At 42.7% G+C, this 24,379-nt stretch overlaps 1 protein-coding gene across 1 annotated transcript in view; it reads right to left on the reverse strand.

Moving 5' to 3' along the window:
• The window catches only part of LOC131465525 (collagen alpha-1(XXIV) chain), an 81,865-nt gene extending 57,950 nt beyond the window's left edge, over window positions 1-23,915 (reverse strand). The window contains exons 1-5 of the mRNA XM_058638274.1: window positions 23,392-23,915; window positions 13,893-13,963; window positions 9,565-10,886; window positions 4,121-4,174; window positions 103-156 (exon numbers count right to left, since the gene is read on the reverse strand). Of these exons, the coding sequence (XP_058494257.1) occupies window positions 103-156; window positions 4,121-4,174; window positions 9,565-10,886; window positions 13,893-13,963; window positions 23,392-23,444 (1,554 nt within the window). The 5' untranslated portion in view covers window positions 23,445-23,915. The remainder of the gene's footprint in view (window positions 1-102; window positions 157-4,120; window positions 4,175-9,564; window positions 10,887-13,892; window positions 13,964-23,391) is intronic.
• Between the last annotated feature and the right edge of the window lie 464 nt (window positions 23,916-24,379).

The raw sequence follows: 24,379 nt of genomic DNA on the forward strand, positions 1-24,379 counted from the left end.
GTGATTTAAATTTGACTTGACCATTCCTGGGGTTGTGTTGTGTCCGTGTGTTGGATGAACTCATCTGAATCATCTTCAATAAGCAGTGTGAAGACCACTCACCTTAGGCCCAGGAAGTCCTGCCTGTCCTGGATTACCATGTGGACCACTGATACCCTGAACAGATGCAGACAGAGAGGAAACACAACATTAAAATGATGTAGCTAAACAAACCTTTGACATTTAGAATGAAATGTAAGACAGCTTCATGTCTGCACTCCTTGTGCACAACGTTGTTTCCCAATGTGCATCAGGGAACTTCAGTGGCTTTCACAGACTATATTTTCAGCTCAGTGTTTAGATCCAAGTGGTATTCAATCATGACATAAGAATCTGAACTCTAATTTGGAAGCCATACCATAAACAAATCAGGTAGAATTCCATTCAAACTGACTTCTTTTTGTGGAATTGCCCCCTGGTGGCTATTCAGTATATTGCTACATCCAAATTGACTTGAGTGAGGAAACCAGAAGACTACATTCAACTCCCATACTGCACACAAGAAGTGACTTATTTCATGTAAAACACATGTAAAAGTTCAAACATTTCAGAGGTGAACTCTTCTCCCCGCTGTTTACATACAAATGCTTCCTCAGTTCCTCCTTCACCGACAACACAAAAAACCACTAAAAGTCACGCACAGCAGCTTTAAAGTCTGACGAAGTTAAGAATCAGAGGCAGCATATTAAGACGACTTCTTTGTGCTGAGGCAGCAGAGGTATAACCACAGTATCACACGCCCCCCTCAGCTTCCCACCACATAATGAGTTCAAGCCTCCCCGTCTCTACTTAATGACTTAGCCTGTGGGCTTAAAAGTACGTTCCTTATCAGCCATGTGCTTTTCTCAGCCTTTTTACTATGAGACGTTCTCCTCTGTCTACCAGCCTGTCGTATCATCTATCAGTGTTTTAGTCTACCTGGTTTTTCTGTCTACAAGCAGCAGAACATCTACACCTTCACATTTGACGTTGAAGAAAACACAGTCAAACTCATTTGACCCGGGTCAGTCTGTCAACACTGGAAACATGTTAACACGCTAAAACAATGCAAGGTTGTCTGTCAAGGTTCTGCTGTCAGCAAATAAATACATGCATTACATTTCTGTTCCACTCATTTACAATACAATAATATTTCAACTGTTTGCCTCAAGATCATCATCACTCTTGTCACATTAGTTGTTTTGTTGTGGAGTAAGGGAATTGCCATTAAGAATTTAAAAACGTTGAAAATGAATGAATGGATCAATCAACAATATCATCTTTATGACAGGCGTGTCATAGCTCTGGAACTCACATTTCAGTAAGTAATTTTTGCACCAGCAGAGGGCGTACATTAACCAAAGTACTCTCGCACTTAACAGAAGAAAAGAAGAAGAAGAAGAAGTGCAGGGAAACAAATGTGAGGCAAGATGAAGCAAAATCTGAGCTGCACCGTCGGCCGAGGCAGAGCGCCACTACACATCTGCAACACGGGCGCAGGACAGTGTAGATGCAGCCATGGTGCTACTGTTTTGGGAAAACCATCATTGCTAAGTCCAATTACATGTAACAGCAATGAGAACAGAAGTGAAACACTTCCCTGGTGACAACTCAACACTAAAGTGTGCTTACTGGTGCAAAGCAAACACCTAATGATTCCCAAGCTTATCCAGGTAGTATCTGTGTAATGCATGACGTGTGGCAATTTTTTTTGGGTATTTCTTGTGTTATACATTTTTTATTAACTACTGGTAAAGTAGCTTAGAAACTACTTTCTAAGCAGGGTTTGTACGTTCTCCCCATGTGTGCGTGGGTTCTCACCAGGTACTATGGCTTCCTCTCACAGTCCAAAAATGTAAATTGACCATAGGTGTGAGTTTGAGAGTGAATGGTTGTTCATTTCTGTATGTTGGCCCTATGATGGACTGGTGACCTGTCTAGAATGTAACCGACCTTTCACCCTCTGTCAGCTGGGATTGACCCCCCGCTAATATGGACATTATACAGAGACTAGGTAGCTGACAGGAGAAGTTCCCTAAGTTCCAGAGCAACTTCTGCAGATGTTTGTATTCTCACGTTCAAGATCTACCACAAACGTGTGCATTCAGCAACAACACTCAACACAAACAAAGCCAATATTCCAACACTAATAAGCAAATGATTGTCCACCTCCACATCTATTTAATTCAAAACAATACATAGCTTATCGCTAATGATGTTTCAAGCTGATGTTATTGCATGCTGCTCTCTATAAACACTGATGATGCTGTGCAGGCTCAGGCTTTTATGAAGACCAAAAATGGACAATTTATAAACCTTCCCTGAAACACACAAACCACATTCATTTAGTAAAAAGTGTCTTGTTCTGTTTAAATGTGCCTTAAGGGCCTGTAGCTTGATCACAGCATTGCATCATGACAGCCTTGGCAGTTGCATACAGTACATTCTCAAGATTAGAGTGGAGAAGCAGCCTGTGCCGACAACACTGCAGCTGGTTGCAGCTGGACGCACCTGGGAACTGTTTGGTAACTCGATGCTCAATAGGTGCCGACGTGTAAACAATGTTCCCTGCATCCTCGGAAGAGATTATCTCATTGTCGTCTACTTTTACACGACAAGGTTTCTTCCTGAGTTTAATCACAGGTGTCAACACTTCCCTTTTTTTTACCAGACAGTTGCAGCTGCCTTACAACAACAAACACTGGCAGAACACACGTTACCTGTACACTGCCAGACTAAAAGTGGCCTGTCTACATCTCAAAATATACCACTTTGAACTCAAAGATCTTTTCTCCTCTTTTCTTTCTTGAAGCAGGGATTTACAATCTTTGGACTGCATTTCGTTACAGAGCTTAAAGCCAAGTGAATTGCAGTAACATTTTAGAATTTGCACAGGTTTTTTCCCCCGAATAAAAACTTGATTCACAAACTGACATAATGGATACAAGATGGTTTTGTTGATTGGCCAAATCATACCATTTGTCTCTATCATAGGTCATGCAGGAATGTAACTAATCATGTATATTGCTTGAAGTTTGTCCAAACCCTGATCAAAATTGTCTCACTTCAGAAAATAATTGCTTGAGTAATCACTAGTCCCTGCCCCTTGCTTCTTCCTTCCTTGGTCAAGCAGGGGCCAGGGGCCTGGAGTTGCTGGCTGTGGAACTGGTCTGGTTCTACCTCGCTTCACTGTGGCTTATTGTGGTGCACCCACCCTCATGGGGATACTGTGGTGGGCCGTGGTCTCTTCCCTCGGCGGTGGCCAGCACTGTGTTAGCATGCTCCTGGGTGGGGGGGGGGGGGCTTTGTGCTGGGCTTGCTGTGGACCAGGTTGCATCACGCCTTGGAACTGGTCCCCACAGTTCTAGAGGGGGACAACCCATGGCCGGCTTGGGGGCCTACTGTGTCCCTTGGTTGGGGGGCATCTAACTGTGCCTCATTATTATCCCTTGGGTGTTAAGCCATGGCTGTGTCTCTGTCCTGTCCTGTCTGGGGGTGGATTGGCACAGGCCTTGCTATCTCCAGTGGGTGGTGGGCCCTGTGCCTGGAGTACGGGCTTGTCGCCAGGGCACAGTTGTCTGGACCTCTGGTTCGGCCTCTGCCCCAGTTGCCTCTTGTCCTCTGAGGGCTGGCCCTGCACGGGAGGGTTCCCACCTCGTTGTTTGCCTGATCTCACGTGGGTCAGGCTTGTGACTGTCCCTGGTTTTGGTGCACTTGGGTCTTTCCTGCTGGTTGCCCCGATGCATTTGGGTAATGGCGGGAGTCGACCATACACTAACACACCCACCCACTCTTATTCCAGCTACAGAGACAACCCCAACACACACACACACAATCAGCTATACATGAAACTACCTTGTATCAATGTGGCTATAGTAGGTACATAGAGGATTTTTTATTTACATTGTTGTTGTCTTTGTCGCTGTCATTGTTATTGTTGTTACTGTTATTGCCGCCAGTTGTTGTAAACTGAGGCTTGTTGTCCTCTTTCTCTCTATTCCTTTGTCTCTCCCTGTCTTATTATTTTACCTCCCTCTGTCTGTCTACACCTCACTTTGCAGCATGCTGCCTATGTACTGTTACCTTTGAACACATTACTCACCCGAGAACCTCTTTTTCCTGGAGGACCAGGTAAACCAGGAGGACCAGGAGGACCCTAAAACACAGAGAGAGAGGAGAAGAAGACAAACAGACAGCGATAGAGAGAATGGGAGAAAAGGGACAGAATAGGTCAATAACACACAATAACCATCCAGCTGTTCTCATTGATGAAGATGGGCTATATTTATCTAATCTGATACTCTCAGATAAAATCACTCATATGCACAGTGTGATGAGACTAAAATCTCTTTCCTCAATTATTGGTCATTTGAAATTCATGTAATAATCAGAATTACGGCCCCAGCATAGATATGGTATCCACAGTCTTACTCATACTCATGTGTTACAACTTATTTAATACTGCAGTTTTTAATTACATGCTCTCTTTAGAAAGCTCTGACTAAAACAAATGTTTAAGTTGCTGACATAATCCTTCATGGTGGTAAAACTAATGATACACATATGGAGCAAAAGCAAGTCATGTTCCAGACGATAAAAGATCAAAATCACATATTAAAGCGGAACTATATCACTGTAATTTTACAGCTGTCTGTTAGCGGAAAAGCAGCCTTGCAAGATCAGAGTCCTCAGATTCAGGAGGTCTTGTGTAGTCTTGGGTCTCACGAGAAAAATGTATTGCTTTATGGCACTACACATACAAACACACACACACACACACACGACTATCTGACCAAGCGAGGGTAAAAATCGGAGTGGCTTTTTTCGAATGGCGGGAATAGAAAAACACTTAAGCATGCAAAACAGACAGACAGACAGACGACTTAATAAAATGCTGACGACATGACGACAAAATAAATGCTGACCAGCATATGCATGGCACCACGGCTTGTGTTCGCCCGCTCCTTTGAAAACAAATGCACGTGGCTGGGGAAGGGGAAGGAAGGGTGGAGTGTCAGCGGTGAGTTTTTTGACAGTGAGGATAAAGTGGTAGACAACGCATGGATGTATGGATGTTTAAAAATATGTACTCCGAAACTGTAGGTGGAGCTCGGAAAAATAGGCGAACAAGCGACCAGACACGCAAAACAACATAGAAAGCTGTCACGAAGCGTCAAGTCTGTTAGTGTTTTTGTTTTGCTTAGTTTAGTTATTGTGTTAGTTTAGGTTTAAAGTCATGTTAAGTTCATGTCACTTTTGGTGTGGGTTTGATTTTCACTTCCCCTTTTATTTTGGTAAATGTCAGGTCTTCCTGTCGCGTAGTTTCCTTAGTTGTTTTGACACATCTCCCCTAATTCCCTCATGCATTCACATGGTGATCCTTCAGTAATCACTCGCACCTGCCCTTGATCCCCTCTCCCCTATATAGTCCCCAGTTCCCTTGTCATTTGCCAGTGCGTCGTTTATGCTTTCCAGAGAACTCATCAGAGTCCAAGCCTGTTTCGCCTTTTGTTTGTAAGCTCAAGTGCCAAGTCTAGTCTAGTTTGGTTTTTCCTTCTGTGAAGAAGTGATTTTGATTTTGTCAAGAATAGTCTTGTTTAGTTTCTCCTTCTACGAAGAAGTGATTTTGATTTTGCCTGTTTTTCTCAAGAGGAAAATAAAGACTCTTGAATCATTCATCGTGCCTCCTGTCTCGTGCATTTGGGTCCAAGCAGTGTTATCTCCGTTCCTAACAAAAGCTTCCCATCTTGTACTTGAGGTGTGAAAATATTTTCCATGTAACAGTTTTACTGAACGCTTTGATTGATATCCACAACCAGAGGTTGGCTGGGAACCAAACCTGATTCCATTATAATTCTTTACTGGATACAAAAACATGTTAAAACTTGGTGAAAGGCATTTTCCATTTCAGCTAGACACTGAATGGAAAAAGATGAATTATCTCACATAGTATCTGTGGAACTAGGATGGGCATTCCAAGCAGAAATGCTATTTGAATACTTGATGGGCGTCTTTGTGAACAATTCTAAACTCCAGTGCATGAGAGTGAGTCAACAATAATGCAGGGTTCACAGCATGTTGAGCTAAGAGGAGCATCTGACAAGATCATTTAAAAGACCCAGGTAAATGTGAGTTTACCTGGGATCTACAGTGAGTTGAGCTTATAAGAGTAACTTCAAGATGCTTTAAAGAAATCGCAATCAATGCAATCAGTTGTATATTCTGTACATCATTTTGTTTACCTTTGTTTTCCATGATCGACTTTTTAAATTAAATAAACACTCAAATAATCAAAAATGTATGCCCATCCCTATTTGAGTTTGAGGGCAGAATTACTTGTGATGTGTTCTTCACAATGTTAAAGGGTACAAGACTGAGTTCTTACAGTCCATAGGATAACAACCTCTACTGTAACATAGGGGTTAAACAGGTTCGTATAATGGTGATTCCATCCATCTCATTCTGTTGATTAATTGCTGTCTTATCTGCAGTGAAACAGACAATCATTACTGATTTATTACTGAGCTTTAATTAAAAACAATTCAGCAAAACTATCACACAGTTTCTTTAAAGAAAGGGTGAGGGTTAGGGTTAGAAATAGGGCTAAGACGCTAAGAAATAGGGTTTTGAATAGGGCTAACCCTAACCCTATTCAAAACATGTCTTTTGAATATACCGCATGACAGAAAACTCCAGCAGGAAAAATATCAGTCTCGTCAAAGAAAGCTTTTGATTCTTCAGACTTTCCTCAGAAAATGTCACGTCCTCTGAAAACAAACCGCCACAGCAACCAGAACATTTTGAACAGACATTTAAATATTCTATTCACTGTTGTTATAGAAGGGGTTATCGTGGGGTGCTGGAGCATCCCCATCCCCTGTCAAGAGTAATAGATGGGCACAGAGGGAGACATGAATAAAGAAACAGCTGTTTGTTCCACTGGACTCCCACACACAGACACATGGAAACTGTGAGCAAAACACCGCCTTCGCCACAACAAGGGGGGCTGAAGAAACCAAGGCATTTAAGCAGTCAAAATGATAATATTCACATGGTTCAGCTGTGCTACCATGACAAGAGTCAAATTTGAGACAACGGATAGAATTCAAGAAATAAGTTCTTTGGAAAACTGAAAAGTAAAATTTATGAATTCATGAACTTGGTCTGACTCAATAACCCCTCTAATGGTTCCCAACATGCATCTCAATCACTCACAATTTAACTGCGAGACATTACATTGCTCAGCTGATGACTCACAAGTCCACACCTCCATCTTCCTGAAGTGTTCATTTTTTTCTGATGCACCAATCTGATGCAGACGTGTTTTAGCCGGAAGAGCTCAGGTGTTACTGATGAGATTAACAATGGCTCTGTTCAATTCAGGACAGTGTGACTATAGCTATGTTTACATGGACACAAGTAATCAGAATAAAAATGTGTCATGTAAACTTGGCAATCTGAAAACTCTGATCTGATACAGCCCATTTGGAAACAAATGTCATTCCAAACAAGAGGGCTGGTATATGCCAATCGGGGTTCGTCTAAACAGTCGATCCAATTCCTGGTTTTTAGCGCTATCGCGTGTCTGATCCACGTAAACGTGATGTATTTCGGTTTTGTTACTGCTGGAAAAGGATGAAAATTCCATTCCAATAAAGAATGATGAAAAACACAACAGTCACAAACGCGGAAAGCGAACAGTGAGCAGACAAGAAGACACATGTTTACCATGGAAGCGGAAGTGAAGCCTCTTCTTCTTCTACTTCCAGGGAATTAGACAACACTGTGCACATCAAAGTAGTCCATTCCAACAGAACGCTTGATGCATGTGCACACACACGACACCACAACCACGATTTTGCACAAGTAAACATAGCTTGTGAGGGCCGTCTCACACATTTGCTTCCCGACAGTGAGCGGCTATAAGATTTTAGCAGAGCAGTGTCTTTCATGGCTGGCAACTTAACAAGAGTGGCTGCCACCTTTGTTCCGTGCACTTTGTCCAACAAAACAACAAGAAACCTTGTCCTAGTGCTCTGTTTGGGCTGTGAAGTGTTTGAGATAATGCATAAATATGATTTCAAAGGACCCACAATGCAACTTGGCAACACTTGATGCCTCCACCGCGTACATGTGAGTCAGCCTGAGTCAGCATGCAACCTGAAAACTAAAGCAGCTAAATTGAACGTAACCATCATTAAAAGTGACTATTTAAACATGTAATTTTCCTACTGTGAGTTGCCATTATGTCTGTAATGAAACAGTCCCATCATTATGCTTGCTCAGGTTGGTATTAACACCACACCTCAACCAGTGAACTGTCAAATACAGTACAGTTTTGCAGACTTTGTTTTAACTTAATATCAAACTCTGAACACATTACCCAACACCTGATAGAAAATAGTACGGCCCCACTAGATTCTAAACTGTAAATATGCTTATCAAAGGTAATGGGAAGTATATTCGCCATTTTCGCAGTCAGCTTGTCATCGCATGTATGTTCTATCCAACAGACCTCTACAACACATTAGAGCCATGTAAAAAGTGTTGTTTTCCTAGCAACGGTTTTACATACATACATACATGCTACGTGGTCAGTCTGCTACATCCCATATTATGACATCATCATCAATTATAAATACTACATAAGTATAACCTTTAACCAGATGAAGAACTTTTAACAATCGTCTTCAGTTATCTAACAAACAGAATAATCACATCTTCCTCCAGCTACGTAAAAGACTTGCATCACTTAATATGAGATGGTTTTTAATCACCTGGTCAGTTTCTCAATCCTGGACTCAGGAACCCACAGCCCTACATGTTTTAGATGTTTCCCAGCTCCAGCACACCTGATTCAAATGAGACTAAAGTCTAAAACATGCAGGGCAGTGGGTCCCCATGACCAGGATTAAGAAACCCGGCGTTAGAAGACCTTTGAGGGCAAATTGGCTGCTGGAAAACCCCCACTGAACAATAAACACGACGTGATGAACAGGCTGAGAGTTGTAAAGATATCTAAGCTTCGTCCCACCTAAAGGCTTGGGGTCCCTTTTTTTTATAGCTCAGTAAGTACTGTGGAAACAGCACGATAAATCAAAACAAATGCACACCGAACTTTAAACAAATAAGAAACAATGCCCTGACACATCTTACAAATAGAAGTGTAAGCAATATCTGACAATGAACGCAATAAAAATGTGTTCGGGGGGAAAGTTGTTCTGACAATTAACATCTTGAGGCTGGATGGGTAGATCTTTTTTTTTCTTGCCCGGATATGCCTTCACCCTCAGGTAACTCATCCTCACTAACACAAGCGCAAAAGGGGCTGTCGGTATTTCTGCAAGGCAATGACATGTTATTTCAGCAACTTGTAGATGCATGAAAAAAGAAGAGCACTTGGACATGACATCAACAATAAATCACTACACTCTCTCACCAAATAGTGTACCTGGGCTTATGTCAGAAAACATTTTACAAATGCTCCTTAAAAGGGGTTTCAAAAACACTCATAGCTGTTTGCCATTCATGAATTCAATTACTTACCGGTGGACCTGGTTCTCCTTTAGGGCCGCGGAAACCATCCTCATAGTCGTAGTAGAATTCTGAACCCTCGTATCCATAATCATAACCTTCCATGTCTACGTCGCCGTAGTTGCTGTCCAGGTCATGCTCTTCCGAGTTGTCCACCTGATTGTCCCTGTACAGAGTCGTACCATTGACTCTCAAATGAGTCTGCTGGTACTCAAACTGTGAGTCCCTGGAGTTAATGATGGAGTTATTCCTGAGTCCTTCCTTCACTGGAGAAATCGGACCTGGTGTGGCATCTGGAGCCTGCATGCTCTCATCCTCTGTATTGTTTTCAATGTCCTCCTGTGGCCTACTGTCTTCTATGAAAACATTTCTGCTACTTGAGATAGTTGTAGTTGCAAGATCCAAAGCTGTTTGTACACTCAGGGTAGGCATGGTGGAGCTTTCAGGCTGAAGTGAGGATATGGTGGAGCTGGTAAGGGGATCCAATGCATCGATGTGGCTCTGGTCCTCCAGATTAGGTTGTTCTGATGGCCCAAAAGCTGAATTCTGTGTAACCAAACTATCTGGAGACAGGTTGACAGCTGCCGTGATTTTCGCTTGATGGGTAGCTGCTACTCCAACAAGGGATGTTGTCGAGGGATTAGAAGGGGGGTCATTTGCCACAAGATCCAAGCCAGGATGTGGCAAAGGCGATCGGTAAGTGTCAGCCAGTCTGCACTGTTTTTTAAGGTAGCTGCAGTAGTGTGCCGCAGCAAAGGCTGAGGGATAAATATCTAGTTGGCAGACTTGACCGTTGAATGCTGCTGCTTTGGAGTTCATCCTACCAAGAGTAAAAAGGCCCCCAGAATCCCCAAGTGTCTGAGATTTCCCTAGGGTGTGCTCCTGCTGCTGCACTGCCCCACAATCCGCATAGAAGGACACAGAGCGTGCACGGACGCCGATAGCAAAAGGATGCTGGCGCCCATCCTGCCAGTTGTAGTTAAAGTAGATGGAGGCTTTCTCTGCAGTGTAAACCACCACTCTGCGTGGCAGTAGCTGTATCCCAAAACGCAGCCTGTCCCTGTTATCTTTAACACTAAAAATAAATGCATTGTTTGCTCGCCAGGAGCTTAAACTAACGACAACAGAAAACTCCTCCCCAATCTCTGGCGGGAACAGACTTCCTGCTGGAACCTCATAGAGGGAGTTTGAGTCGAGTATTATCCCATAACCAGATACAGGAGGATTTAAATATGAGGGAACAATGGTGTGAGTAGTTGACAGTGAACTTGTGCTCTCGTGGGGACTGTCTGAGTTTCGAGCTGTAAGCCCCAATCGATAGAGGATGTCCACCCCTGAAAAACAAAGGAGACACTGATCAGGATAACATGTAGAGAATGGATCACAAAGCAGGCAGGTAGTTAAACAGTAAATGTAAAAAGTGGTCATAGGCCTGACAGTCATACTTAAAACCCAGTTTGTTTTGATTTCACGTTGTAAATGTTGAAGTTGCAGCATCACTAACTTTAAGGATAGTACTTGACAGTAGTTTGAATGTGTCTCCATCTCTCCAGATGTGTCTACCTAAGTTCTCTATGCCTGCAAATAATGAACTTCTTTTTTGGAATCACTTGGCACTGCAGTTCCCGACTGAACACTGATAGGTTTAATAAGAATTTATTCATCATCCTTTACTGGTACAACAACCTTCCAGTGATTCTGATGAACCCACCATGTTTTTCACTGGAAATAAGTACCAGAAAGGCAGCTGTGGCCCAGATGGACAGAGAAGGCTAGAGAAGGACGAGGCTCACCTAAAAGGCTGGAAACCAGTCCACATACTCTTTTTGCATTAAGCTGCCACCAGAGATTCATGAGTGCAGCTTTCCTCCAACACGTCCTGTCATTCTTTTCTCATTTCTACAGGTAACGTCTTGAAGAATTTTTGTGGCGTGTGTGCACGCATGGGTGAGTGTATGTTGACAAGGTCAATGGGTCTCACGCGAACTGTGTTTCTCAATGATTATTTATTTATTTTCTTTTGATTTGTTGGCCGTTTGCCTTCAGAAACACAGACTGCATCGTTCTCATCACCATGAGTTGCATCTGCACACGAGTGGAACCTTTTGAACGTTCACCTTGGTTCACCTTGGTTGGGGATCAAAACTGAAACTGACATCAGCGGGATGTCAGGCGCAGAGAGGACTGAATTACCACTACTGTACATAAGAACTGTAATAAATCAGTAATAAAGATAATGTACATGATCTTACAACTGTCACATCTTTACATACTAAAAAAGAAAACAAGCAGTTTTCATGTTACTTCACTTTTGTTGTGACGTCGTCTTTAAAAAAAAAAAGGCTGCTAAGGACCTAATCAGTCAAATCAACAACCCGTTTTCTAAGTCACACAGTAGTGCTGTTAATACTGTTTTGCTGTGAAAAACAACTAATTATGTGTTCATCTGACTGTTAAAAATAAACAGATCCAGAGTGCTATGCAACAGCACACTGTACCACCACATGGACATGATTCTGACAGGTTTATAGCTGTTCAGCAGACGTAGAAGAATATTTGTAGCTGTAGCTAAGCTAAGCAGGCACTCATTTGTCCTTGACATTCTTTGCCCCAGGTAACATCAGCACCGATTCCAATTAACCTGTCTCTTATGTGAGGACAAGCTGCAATAGCACTCCGGATGCATTCCTCCTCCCCTTCATTGTGATGGATTGATCCTGCTCAGAGTGGAATGATCAACTGCACATACATGGGAAAGAGACAATGCAACAGGGAATAAGGGGAGGAACCAGGCAGTGTAATTCCTGTATGTAACAGTTCATTATGATACCCAGCCAAGTCCACCAGCCATTTGATTTTGCTTTTGCAGACACGTCTGGCAAGGATGCCATTTTGGATTACGTCAGAACATCCTAAAAAGGGAACAAATCACTGTTTCTTCCATTGTAATTACTTTCTGTGGAGCTTCCCAACACAAAAGTAGACACCATTCCTCCTAGAAAGTCTAATCCAATTTTTGCCTATCTTGCAAGGTGATTACACCCTTTTCCAGACTTCATGATTAAGATGCAGTCTGGAATTATCCAGGCTAGGTATTTCTGCTAGTGGTCTATCAATATGCCACTCAAAACCCACTCTCTCTGGACTTTCAGACGGTTCACTGTGTTGATTCTCCACTTAATTAAGTTCTCTTCAAGTTTTCTGTGACAGCATTCTTTCCTACTAAATGCAGGCAAGTTCTTTCAAGGAAGGCACATCCGGAGCGCTGTGTGGTTACACTTCAACCATCAAACGGCAATGATGAAACTATGTTGTACCGACTTGTCATGCCCCCTGAGGTTCTCTTGTACTAATCTGTGTTGTCTTTGCTCTGCAGGTAGCAGATTGGCATGATCTCCAAAACCTGTGGCACGGTGTTACCTACGTTAAATACACTACAGTACCTCTTGGCAGCATACTCTCTTACTCTCTGCTCCTCCTCAAAACCTGCTACATCAGTCTTTCCACTGGGAGACCACACCCTGGATTATTTATGTTACCTTTACATTTTTGTCTTGCACGTCACATTAGAACCTACATCCGGGAAAAAATAAATCTGTCCTTCTCACCTTCAACTCCTCACCTTTGCCGCTTAGTTAAAAAACAGATGAGTATCACCTTAGTCACAGTGTCTGACCACAGCAGGCTGAGAATTTGTCTGATATTTCCTCTTGTTCTTTGTCTGACTGATTGCTGTTCTTTCCCTAGAGTGAAATGCTTAGCGTGTACTTCACATCACGCTTGCATGTGGTACAGCTGGAGTGTTCTCTGATGATCCAGAGGTGAGAGCACTCAGAGGCGAAAAAAAAAAAAAGGTGGGTAATGACAGTGATGGTTGAGAGGCTATTTTTGCAGCTTATACGTGCTGAGGCCTCAAGAGCAAGAGCAGACACGTTGAGGTAGAGGGTTTAAATCAAAATAAGCGCCCGTTTGTAGCCAGTTGCACCTTTACTTGCTCCTGTGTGAATCGTAAAGCAATAAAACTCTATGCGCTGTGTGCCGTTATTTGGATCTTGTAGTGCAAAAAGATAAATCACTTCATTACAGGCCAATGCATCATATAAACTTAAGAATGAAACTGACACCAATGCTCTTTTTTTTTTTTAAAGTTCAGTATCTGGTCACCTCTAAGGATGTTTTTGTGTTTCATGATGAGATAAAAAATATGCTGTCAAGATCATTTTGTTGGTATACTGTCTTTGTCTAGATATGTGTTATTATAAACAATAACAAATGTAAGAAGGTCCAATATGTCTTCAGGAGGGAAATTGGGGTTTGGCATTCAGGGTTCTGACAATTACCTTGAGCTAGGTAGTCTTCTTCTCCAGAGAGCACTGCTGAGCATACTGACAGGAGCAGGAGAAGGTTCCACCTAGGGGAGCAGACAAAAACAACTTCAGAAAGTTGGCAAGGTAGACGATTCCATGCTGAAGTCATTAGTAAACAATGCTGATCCAAATGATGCGGCACAGTTGAGCTTGTTAACACAAATATCTAATCACACAGCAACAACTCCTTTAGGCATGTAGACATGGTCGAGATGACCATGTGTGATGCAGATAGATGTGTATATATATATAAACATTTACAGCATATGACTTTAAAAAAGTCACCCTGTCACAGGATGTGATGAAAACCAGAATTGACCACAGAGAGGAACTGAGGTTGAAATTCAGCTCTGGTCCTTCTTGCATTGAGGGAACTACAATAAACTGTTGTTCATCATGTCAACACTTTCCATGTGGTTTTTCACTGTACAGTATATGATACTGTTCCAGGAGACAGTATGTTAAAGGAGAACATACTCCATACCGATTGCACCGCCTGCGACTGTATGAAGTCACCGCACATGGGCGAGCCAACAGCCAAGTCAAATACTGACAGCTCTACATAAAAAAAACACTGGTCTCTTGTTCAGGTTTTTTTATCAGTTACAAGTTGTGGTAAGTCGAGGAAAGAAAACGCTGACAACAACTTGGCTCTCTCAGACCTTTCACTGCTGACATAAGCATAAGTCTCAGCAGGTTAGAGAGGAAACCACAGATCTATAGAAAATTAGACCTGAGGTGATGATTCATTGGCAATTATTTGCAATTGTAGGGGCTGTAAGTATTTGTAGTGGGGAATTTGTGACGTAAAAGCCAATTAAGATATCATTTGAAGACATGAACATGGGCCAAGGAGAAATCAACTCCTGGCTGGGTGCAACATTACAATGTTAATGACGAATATGGTCAAATTAGGTGCTTAAGTTAATCACGCAATAGCTGGAAAAGAGACTACACTTGTGTCAAAATGTCCCCAATGAGAATGGTCTTCTTCTGTCTAGCACCCCCTACATCTGACTTCTATGCAACTGAACCATACATACATACATAACTATAGGTCTCAATGTCAGTAACATCAGAAAAGGACTGCAGAGGTCCTCTACAGTCCGTGAGACATAAATGTCATCATTCGACCTTGTGAGTCCATGGCATTTGACATATGGACACCATGTGGACACACAGAGTTCGGCACCAAACACGTGTGACCTTGCAGACCGCACACATCAACTGTGCTCCAGGTAAGACGATACTTGAAGGAAAATGAAGGAAATGTGGAGTCAGGTCCACATTCGTGGAGTGGTAGACTGACGCTCATGATGAATGGAACTGCAGCAATGTGTGCATGAGACGAAGACAGAACGCGGAAGGTTTGGAGAGGCCTCTAAGTTGAAGGTTGGTTACGCTGCGCAACAGGCTAACAACTGTGGGAAGTCATAGTGGCAAAATAAGTAGCGCAAAAGCATGAAGCACGATACGATGCAGAAATGAGAGAAGTAGGAAACACGCCTGGATCCACTATTTGACGTATAGACGTATAGATGCTTTATGTCTGGGAATATGTCAAATTACCCACTGATTGTTTGTTTGCTCCCTTCCAAATGGTGGAGGTTGATTGTTGTGATTGCGCATGTCAGATAGTTGTATAAATGAGTGTGTATTTCAAGCATTTTAAATTCAGACTAAACTTCACAACCATGTAAATAATCCTTTAAACTTTAAAGTCCATTTGCCAAAAGAAACCCACCTCGTAAATGTCAAGATATTTTCCTCTTTTTGTGCTGTTATGTAACAGCTAACCTATGAGTTTTGAACAGTTCTGGCAAAACAATTAGAGTGGATTTTTTCAGATCCCTCCAATCAATCCAAAGTCAACAAAAACAGAATCTTAGGCATTTACAACAAACTGACAAAAAAAACACTGACTGTGACTCTGTCTCCCATTTTACTGAATGAAGTCTCACAATGAGGATTTGTGCCTTTTTTCGTTCAAAAGAAAGATGGAAAATAGATCAGAATCATGATCCCCCGATTAAATAAGGCAGTAACTCTCTAAACGGGCTTTGGGAACTGTTTACAACTTGCAAAGTTCAATTTCAAGAGGCACTCGTGACACTTCTCTTGCTAATTCTGTGCTGGGCTTTTCCTTTTTTGTGGCCATGACTTCTAAACATCATTAAATGCTGTAAACCAAAATATGCATTTGAGACAAAAATCCTTCATTATTTGGAAACAATTAAGTGAGTCACAAAATGCTCTTTGTGTGAGACTGACTCACAGTCACAGCGACCTTTAAGTGGTTTTTGCAAAACATTTGCTGACATGGACACATTTCTCATGGTGGACATCCTGGCACAATGTTAGGAATGATGTTTCAGCAATGCCCAGATTTGTTGAGCCCTCTGTTTCAAGGTCTTTTCCCTTGATTGTACGGATTGTTCCACAGTTCTTCACAAATTACAGATCATTAAACACAACATATGCACTCTTGCTCAGACATCCAATGCCAGCAATCACACCTTACATAAACATGTGTGGCCTTTGCCACAAGTGGAATCCAATCAAAGACAACTGAGCTCAAATTAATTGTCACAGCAACAGCAAACATTTCTCAGACTCTGTTTTTCGGGGTAATGAGTGTCGGATTACCAACGTAAACAAATAACTTACACACTGAAGACTGAAATTCTCTTTAGCCCCTTTTCCACCTGTGGTCCCAGCTCGCCTCGCCACGGCACGTCACAGTTTAGGTTGATTTTCCACTACGAAATAGTACCTACTCAACGTGGGCGGAGTCATCTCTGCACGGCTGCATGAAAGTGCCGTGACTTTGTTTTACGGCTTTGTTAAACACACACACTAGTGACGAGTGTAAAGCAGTTGTTTTCAGTGTAACTGAATCATTAGAATCAGTCAATTAAAACTATTTGTTCAGTACTTCCTCCATGACCGAAGCACAGACTCTGTCTGATACAAATAAATAAATACACCCGACTCCTCTGTTAAATATTGAGATTTTAGACATCTCCCTGGTAATTGTTGGAGATTAAGCCACGTTTTTTGGATTGTTAAGTCTTTTTAACTGACCTACACTTCCGCATTGTTTGGCTTGATTCTTGTGTCGGGTGTCTCTGACCAATCGGTGGCCCGGTGACCTGGTACCAGGTACTATGCTAGAGGAAACACAACTTAACCATGCCATGCTGATGCGAGGCGAGTCGAGCCAGTGGAAACACGGCATTAGTGAGTGTTAACCTTTGACACTCAGTTTCCAGGAGTGGCAACACACGATTCTATCTCACAAGGTAACAATTGTTCCTGAATCTGGATTACCACCATATTCTAGTCATTGCTTTACTGGATCATAACCAACATCCCCAGAAAATGTCATCCACATGAGACCTTTGTCCATAGTGAGTTGAAACCAGTAGTCAAATAATGTTAAAAAAACAAAGAAAGAAAAGAGAAACCTTGGAGCCCCTCAAAAAGCAACCCACACCCTGTGTTTATGAGGGCATTTAACTTTGACATTTTTACATCAGTAAATGCAATAAAAAGTCCTGCAGACAACATTTATTTCTTGTGTCATTTTAATTATTTCCAGACCATAGACTACGTCTCAAGGTCTTTGTTAGTTAGTGACATTTCAATGCCGTTCAAAGCTATGACTTTAAAAAAAAGGGGGGTGGGAGGGAGGAGAGTGCAGGATTTACTGTCTTGTCCTCATTTTAAGATTAATTCTTCCAAGGTGTAAAGAGCAATTCATTATGAAAGCCATTCAAAAGAGTTATTAACCAGCCTTATTCAACAAATCGGGCGATAATGATCTTCTTAACCTATAGTTTCAAACAACACTTTGTAATATAATGCAATATAATGTCGACATAAAACATTTTTTTATTATTATTATTTCAAAAGTCACTCGATGAGATAGAAACCCCATATGTGTTGAACTTTGACCCTAACTGACCCCACCTCTAGATGGCACTGCTCACCATATAACTACAGCATAACAACACAGTATCAGACATACAATCATTTTAAAGGCTAAAGATTAATGGAACCCAAGAGAGAAAGTGTCTAGTGTCCTCTTAGTTTGTCAGTATTATGAGAGGTAACATAAACATCTACTTGTCATTTTACATGGATTTTATCGATATGAGATATTAAAAAAAAAAAAGCTAAGCTTGCAATGTCAGTTAAAGTCAATAAAAACACTTAAAGTAACGAGACTAAACATCTTAACGAGACTAAATATAAATCAGACCCCACATGTTTAAGTCTGTAGTCATGCATCTCAAATGTATGTTGTTGTGTCATCCATCATTTTCAATTATAGTCGTACCACTCCGTATCCGTGGTATTATGTATATAATATCAATTACAAGCGACATAAATTGGATTTATTGGTATGGAGGAGTGTCTCTAGCTGTAAGAAAGAAAACGTACCAGTGTTGTCGCTGAATAATATCCCTCACAGAAACACTAAGCTCATATATCAAAACAACCATTTTAGATTTACACTTGGCCTGCGTTACTGTTGTATTTTTTCCGTGAGGATTTTTGACATAGTTTTTATATTGTGCATAGTATAAATAAGTAAATAAATAAAGTCATATGACATATTTATATCATCTACCGATTCAAAGCATATTGTGTACGTTAACATCAAATCAATCACGCTGACAGCCGTGTTCCAAATAACAGCTGCTAACATAATCACGGTCTTCTTGCAAAGAGTTGTGATGAATTTCCATCGCCGTGCGTGGGGACATGTGCCAGAGACACATGGAGACAGACTTCTTGCTCTTTCAGTGTGTAAGTTACGTAAGATCACCCAAAATGGTGCCATCAATCAGGCTGCTGTCTCACTCTGAACCTCAGGGGGATTGTTACGTGAGTACGATAGCTATGAAAAGCATTATAGCCTCGAGTGCATCTCTGTTTTGTGGGCTTTTATGAAAATCAGATTAACTCCACAAAGAAGCTACTGGTGTTTGTGTGCCTAGACTGACAGGTAGCCTTGTTTTCCCTGGTCTTGACATGAGCAAAGAAACGGAGACTGAGGAGCAGAGAGGACGGGACAACACCACTAGAGTAGAAAGTATCATGAGCTGTGTCTGTCACCTGTTCCCCATCGAGAAACTGGTGCGACATTCCACGGCAGAGAATGCCGGAATATCCCCAGAGCATGAAAAGGGACAAGGGGAAAGGAAGGAATGGGGGGGGGAGGGATGTGAATACAATCACTCATCTGTTGAGAGAGGATCAAATTGACATTTATAAGGCCAGCGAGTGGCTGGTTATGCTGAAAAGCTGGCAAAGGTTTAAAAGTAGACCCAAAAAAAAAAAAGAAAAGAAAACTAAATATAACACTTAACATTCGCTTCTGGAGTGACAAGTGGGGCCATCTGATGCTGATTCAGGCAGTTTTGTGTGTGTGTGTGTGTGTGTGTCGCGCATTCTCCCTGTTCAGGGCTATTTCAGGCTTCCTGAGGCTCTGCCACTCAACAGCCCCAGGTTCAGCATCAGCACATCCACAGTGACGTCAGGAGAACAAGTGGTGGGGGGACTTTCCACCACCTTAACCTCACCATTTGCCATCCTTCTGTCTCAGTGTAAGACGATTGGAAAATAACCATTAAGCAAACTCATCCGCGGCACAGGCTGCAAGGCCAAGTCTATGGCAACCTGTAGATCAAGCACTTTTGACCGTTTCTATACTGATCCCGGAGTTAATCTCTCCCGGGAGTGACAGCACACCACGACATGCTTCTCAGGCCAAGCAGTTAATGGAAAAGACTGCTGAAAGAAAGACAAAGCTCCCCAAACACTGCTCTGTTGACTGAGGGAAATACCAATATGTGGGGAGGGGGGTGTCCTGTCAGGACTATAAATAATCACAATTTAAAACTCCCCTCTGCAATGAATCACTCCAGCTGTAACAGATCTTGCATTTCTCCCGTCAAAATTAGCTTGGATGCCTAACAATGGCTCATTCAAGTGAGGAAAAGGCTGAGAGGCAAAGTGCTCAATTTGGTTTGGCAAACAGGAGCAGACTCACTTAGGTTGTGTTTACCGTCCTGAGAAAGAAAGGGCAATCATTTTATTCCATGAATCAACGATGTCTGCCAGAGGGTACACACTTGTGAGCGGTGACATTCACATTATACTGCTTTGCAAGTGTAATTTGGCAGGACATTCACCTAATTCCTTGATAACAAGCACGCACAGCTCCTAATCTGCCCTGGAGATTATACAAATAAAATAAATGTACAATTCATGATGCTAAAAAAATCACACAGAAAGCCAACAGTAGCGCTAGACCGGCGTAACTTGACTCGACTTGTCCCCAAAAGTCTTCAGAACATTAATACAGGTAGTCGTGCGCCACACGGTGACTTATTTTTTGAGAAAATTTAGGTTTCTAGAGCTTGACCTTGGAGAATGAGCCTAACCGCCACTGTTATAAGCCCCTTTGGCAGAACTGCGGCTCCGCTGAGGCCAAGTTTTAAATGGGGGAGGAATTCAAAACAGAAGGGAGGCCACGACTCCAACACATATGTACGCTTGACACAGTGCTGTCGGGAGCTCCGATCGAAAACACTCAGCATCAAACAGTTAGAGATAAAGTCGGTATCCAAAAAATGAGAATCTCTCACCCCTGCTCGGCATCTCACACGCTGTACTCTGAGGAAAAACATCTCAGTCGCTGGCTAATTAGGTGTTCTCTTCCTGCATGCTTCACTTCTCAATCTCAAACACTACATTCCAGTGCATTAACAAGTAACTGATCCATGGCCAGTATCTGCTCCCACTGGCTGTGTTTCAGCTTTAGCACCTGTAGCACGCTCAATTATGGACGTCCAAAATGGCCACCAGCGGGGAAAAAAACAACTTTTCCAAACAACTATAACAACTATAAATCAACATATATCAGTTTAAACGTCTGCGTGTCAGTCGGCATGTACGGATGCTTGATCTCTCCGGATCGATGGCCGAGTGCGGGGTTTTCTGATTTTCAGCTCACTCCCATTCACCGAAGCGGGAGTCAAGAGGTCACCGCAGCAGACCAGAGGAGAGTAAAGATTGACTTAGTCCACAGGACAGCGAGCAGACAAAGGGCTGTGAGTAAACTTCCACTGGGCTTTATTAGTTTGCCCTTTCGCTGTTGCAGGTGGACCTGCAGATGTTAGGAAGGGTTAAATACACTCACTGTGACAGACAGACAGACAGACAGACAGACAGACCACAGTTGTGGAGAAAAGGAGTTGCGCAACAAGGTGGGCAACCTGTGATCCCACCGTGCATGTGTTTTTCATGGGTCTTTAGGTTTACAAGGGAGAAAACTGTGTCTCTCAATAACATCACCACTGGCACTTAAAGGGCCAGTGCTGATGCGTCTTTTAAAACGTGCCACATAAGTAACTTACACTGAATTATATTCACATTCCTCGCGACGAGGCGATAGGAGAAGCAGCGCAGACAAAGACCCATAACTCACTGCACGGCTACACACTGAGTTTAATATGATATAATCATTATTTTTTATTTGCTTGAACTTCGACCAAATGGAATCAATCGCCTGTCGCGGCCCAGAATGACTTTTCAAAACGTGATGAATTGCAAATCGTTTTTTCCACGACAACAGAAGTGAGCGTAAAAACCAAAGCTGACGGACATATTCAAGTTATTATAGTGATTAAACGCGGCGGTCGCGTGTTGTCATAGCAATATCTGCGCTTCGTTTGTCTCCAAGAGTTACAGAGCACTGACATGTGACATGGCCAAGGTTCCCATGTGTATCCAGAGTGACACAGACACAGAGCCGTGGTCCAGTCGAGTGTATTTTAAATGTCGCATTGAGGTCAGTCAGTCTCGGTAGCAGCACGTGCTGCAGTACGCTCGGCTTCATGACTCCATGATTGATCGCTGGTTGTTTGCTTCTCAGTCTGTTGATATTTACAATTACAATTAAACCATGTGTCCACAACATCAGCAGGATTATATTTACAACAACACGTATTAAAGCAGGACGCGGGATCTGCATCAGGTCTGGATCAGACGTGTTAATAAAGAAAAAAAAAGAGTCGCTGGTGTGCAGCAGATGTAAGGCAGCCGGAGACTTCTCCATGAACTTTTGCTTTGATACTCGCAGCTCTTCGGAGATATGAATCATTTCATTAGCCACTTTATGAGTCATTCGCCTTTAATAGACCCACTGCTCCAGAGCGCAAGTGTTTCCCAGATTCACTTCCTGAAAAACTCATTTGGGATTGCCAGCCGGAGCTGAGGATGCAGCACACTCCCCAAGTCAGTGCGGTGTGTGTGTGAGTAGTTTGAGAGTTTTGTCTGCAGCCACTGGCAGCGGTGCAGCAGCCATGTCTGCAACAGTGGGTGATTGTCTGCCGCTCAGGAACCAGTTAACCACTGATGCATATACACACTGACCCTCTCTCAGTGAATTCAACGGAGGCCACACTTAAGGCTCTCATTCTCACTCTCAAGGACAAATAAAGGACCTCTCTGGATTTTTGGGTCCACTTTGTTGTTTTTTTTGCGCTGAGCAAACAAAGAACAACAGACAGCTTTGTAAAGCTCGGCTCCTTCTCACATCATACTGTGTGCAAGGGATTTCAGAGCGAACCACACTTGTGATATGGCGTTCAATGCGTTTCCCGTGGAAGAGTCGGTGGCGGGGGGGAAAAAATGTGTGGCTCCACAGTCACAGATGAATGTAACAGGACAACAAAACCTGCACGCTGGATGTCAACACTACACACTTCCATGAGGAATGTTTCGGTTTAAAGGCACTCTCCGTAGATTCTCCGTTTTAGAGTCTAAACACTGACAGATTTATCTGCTTCTAGATCCCGAGCCGGTCTTACATTGTGTCATAAAATATCACAATATAAAAACACGCCGGATAAATAAACCGCTCCTGGGACACCAGCATTCATTCATTCAGCCTCTTTCTGCAAACTTCAGTGTTTATTTCCCGGCTTAACATAGCTATGTGAGTGAAGGACAAATGAAGAAGAAGAGGGTTCAGCAGTGGGACATAAGGTGTTCACAGTAGCGTGTGGAAGATTCCAAAGTGCATGTTCTCATGGAGAGTTCAAAGCCAAGACTGGCTACATTTACCATATGACAAACAGAAATTCAAATGTAAAGACTGACAAGTAAACAAAAACATTCTAAATGTCAATAAATTGAAAAAATATGAATATAATAAAGTGTCAATGTGTTCTTATTGGCGGGAATAAAAACGAGTGTATTAAACACTGTGGTGTATCAGTCAGGTTTTTGATGACAAGAACTTAAGTATTTGCAGGACTATGTTTAGTCATGTGGCGCCCCTGTCAGGGAAAGACGCCAAATAAGTCCTGCAGCTGCCATGTTTAACATGTTCTGGAGAGACACGGCGCAGATGCGCGCACACGCACACAAGTGCCTGAAAGATCTGCATACTTACGTTGCTGCCGCGGAAACGTGTCCACTCCTTGTCCGTTGAGCTCCTAAATGCATTTGTATGCATTTGTCCAGGCAGCAGAGATCTGGGTGAAAACAGAATCACACTCAAGAGGATACCTGTTCATGGGCTAAACCTTTTGGTGTCAACAGCCAAAGCACGCGTAAAGGAGTAGCGCCACCTCAGAATTTCCTCATCGTACTGCAGTCCAGGAGGAGAGGTCTCTCTCACTCGTTCAAACCAGAGCAAACAAGAAAGAAAAATCAGAGCATTCGCGCTCTGTGAGGCGCAGTGATCGCACGTATCTCTATCCAAAGTGGCGCGCAACAGTTGCACAGAGAGAAATTGGCTTTCAGGTTGTGTCGCAGAGTTAGCGCGACTGTTCAGTGAGACAGGATCAGAGATGTCTCAGTCTGTTCTCTCACACACAGCAGCAGATCCAGCTCTGCCCCCTCTCTCTCGCCCTCTCTCTTTCTCTGCGCGTCTTTACCTCCAGGCGATGCTTTCTGTTATGTGCCTTGACTTGCACTGATGCAAGGGGAACCGTGTTCACACACACACACACACACACACACACACCACCACTCCAGTTGCTGGTGTTGGATTTCACCAGCGACTCGTGACATCACAGATAGAGTTATGGCTCGTGTCCATCAATGCCCTTTCACTGCTGCTCTGACTACTGTATCAGTCCAAAGCGGTTGCAATATTATGGCTTTATTTACACAACACAACAAAGTTTGACTGCATGTTCTTACTCTTGCACTGACACACACTGATAGTATAATGTCAGAGGGAAGAAGAGGAGATCAGCTGGTGCAGCCTCATGTTGCTGACAAGCAACTCTGCCAGGTGCTGCAGCTGTTGTTCTGTACCCGAGTTTTTAACTCATAACAGTTTTTGCACTGGAAACACATTCACATCATGAAGCATGGGCTTGAATGGTTAGACAGTGACATGCACTGAAAGGTCCAGTGTGTAACAATTAGTA

This window comes from Solea solea, chromosome 9 (genome assembly GCF_958295425.1).
Source record: "Solea solea chromosome 9, fSolSol10.1, whole genome shotgun sequence".
In the NCBI taxonomy this organism is placed as follows: Eukaryota; Metazoa; Chordata; class Actinopteri; order Pleuronectiformes; family Soleidae; genus Solea; species Solea solea.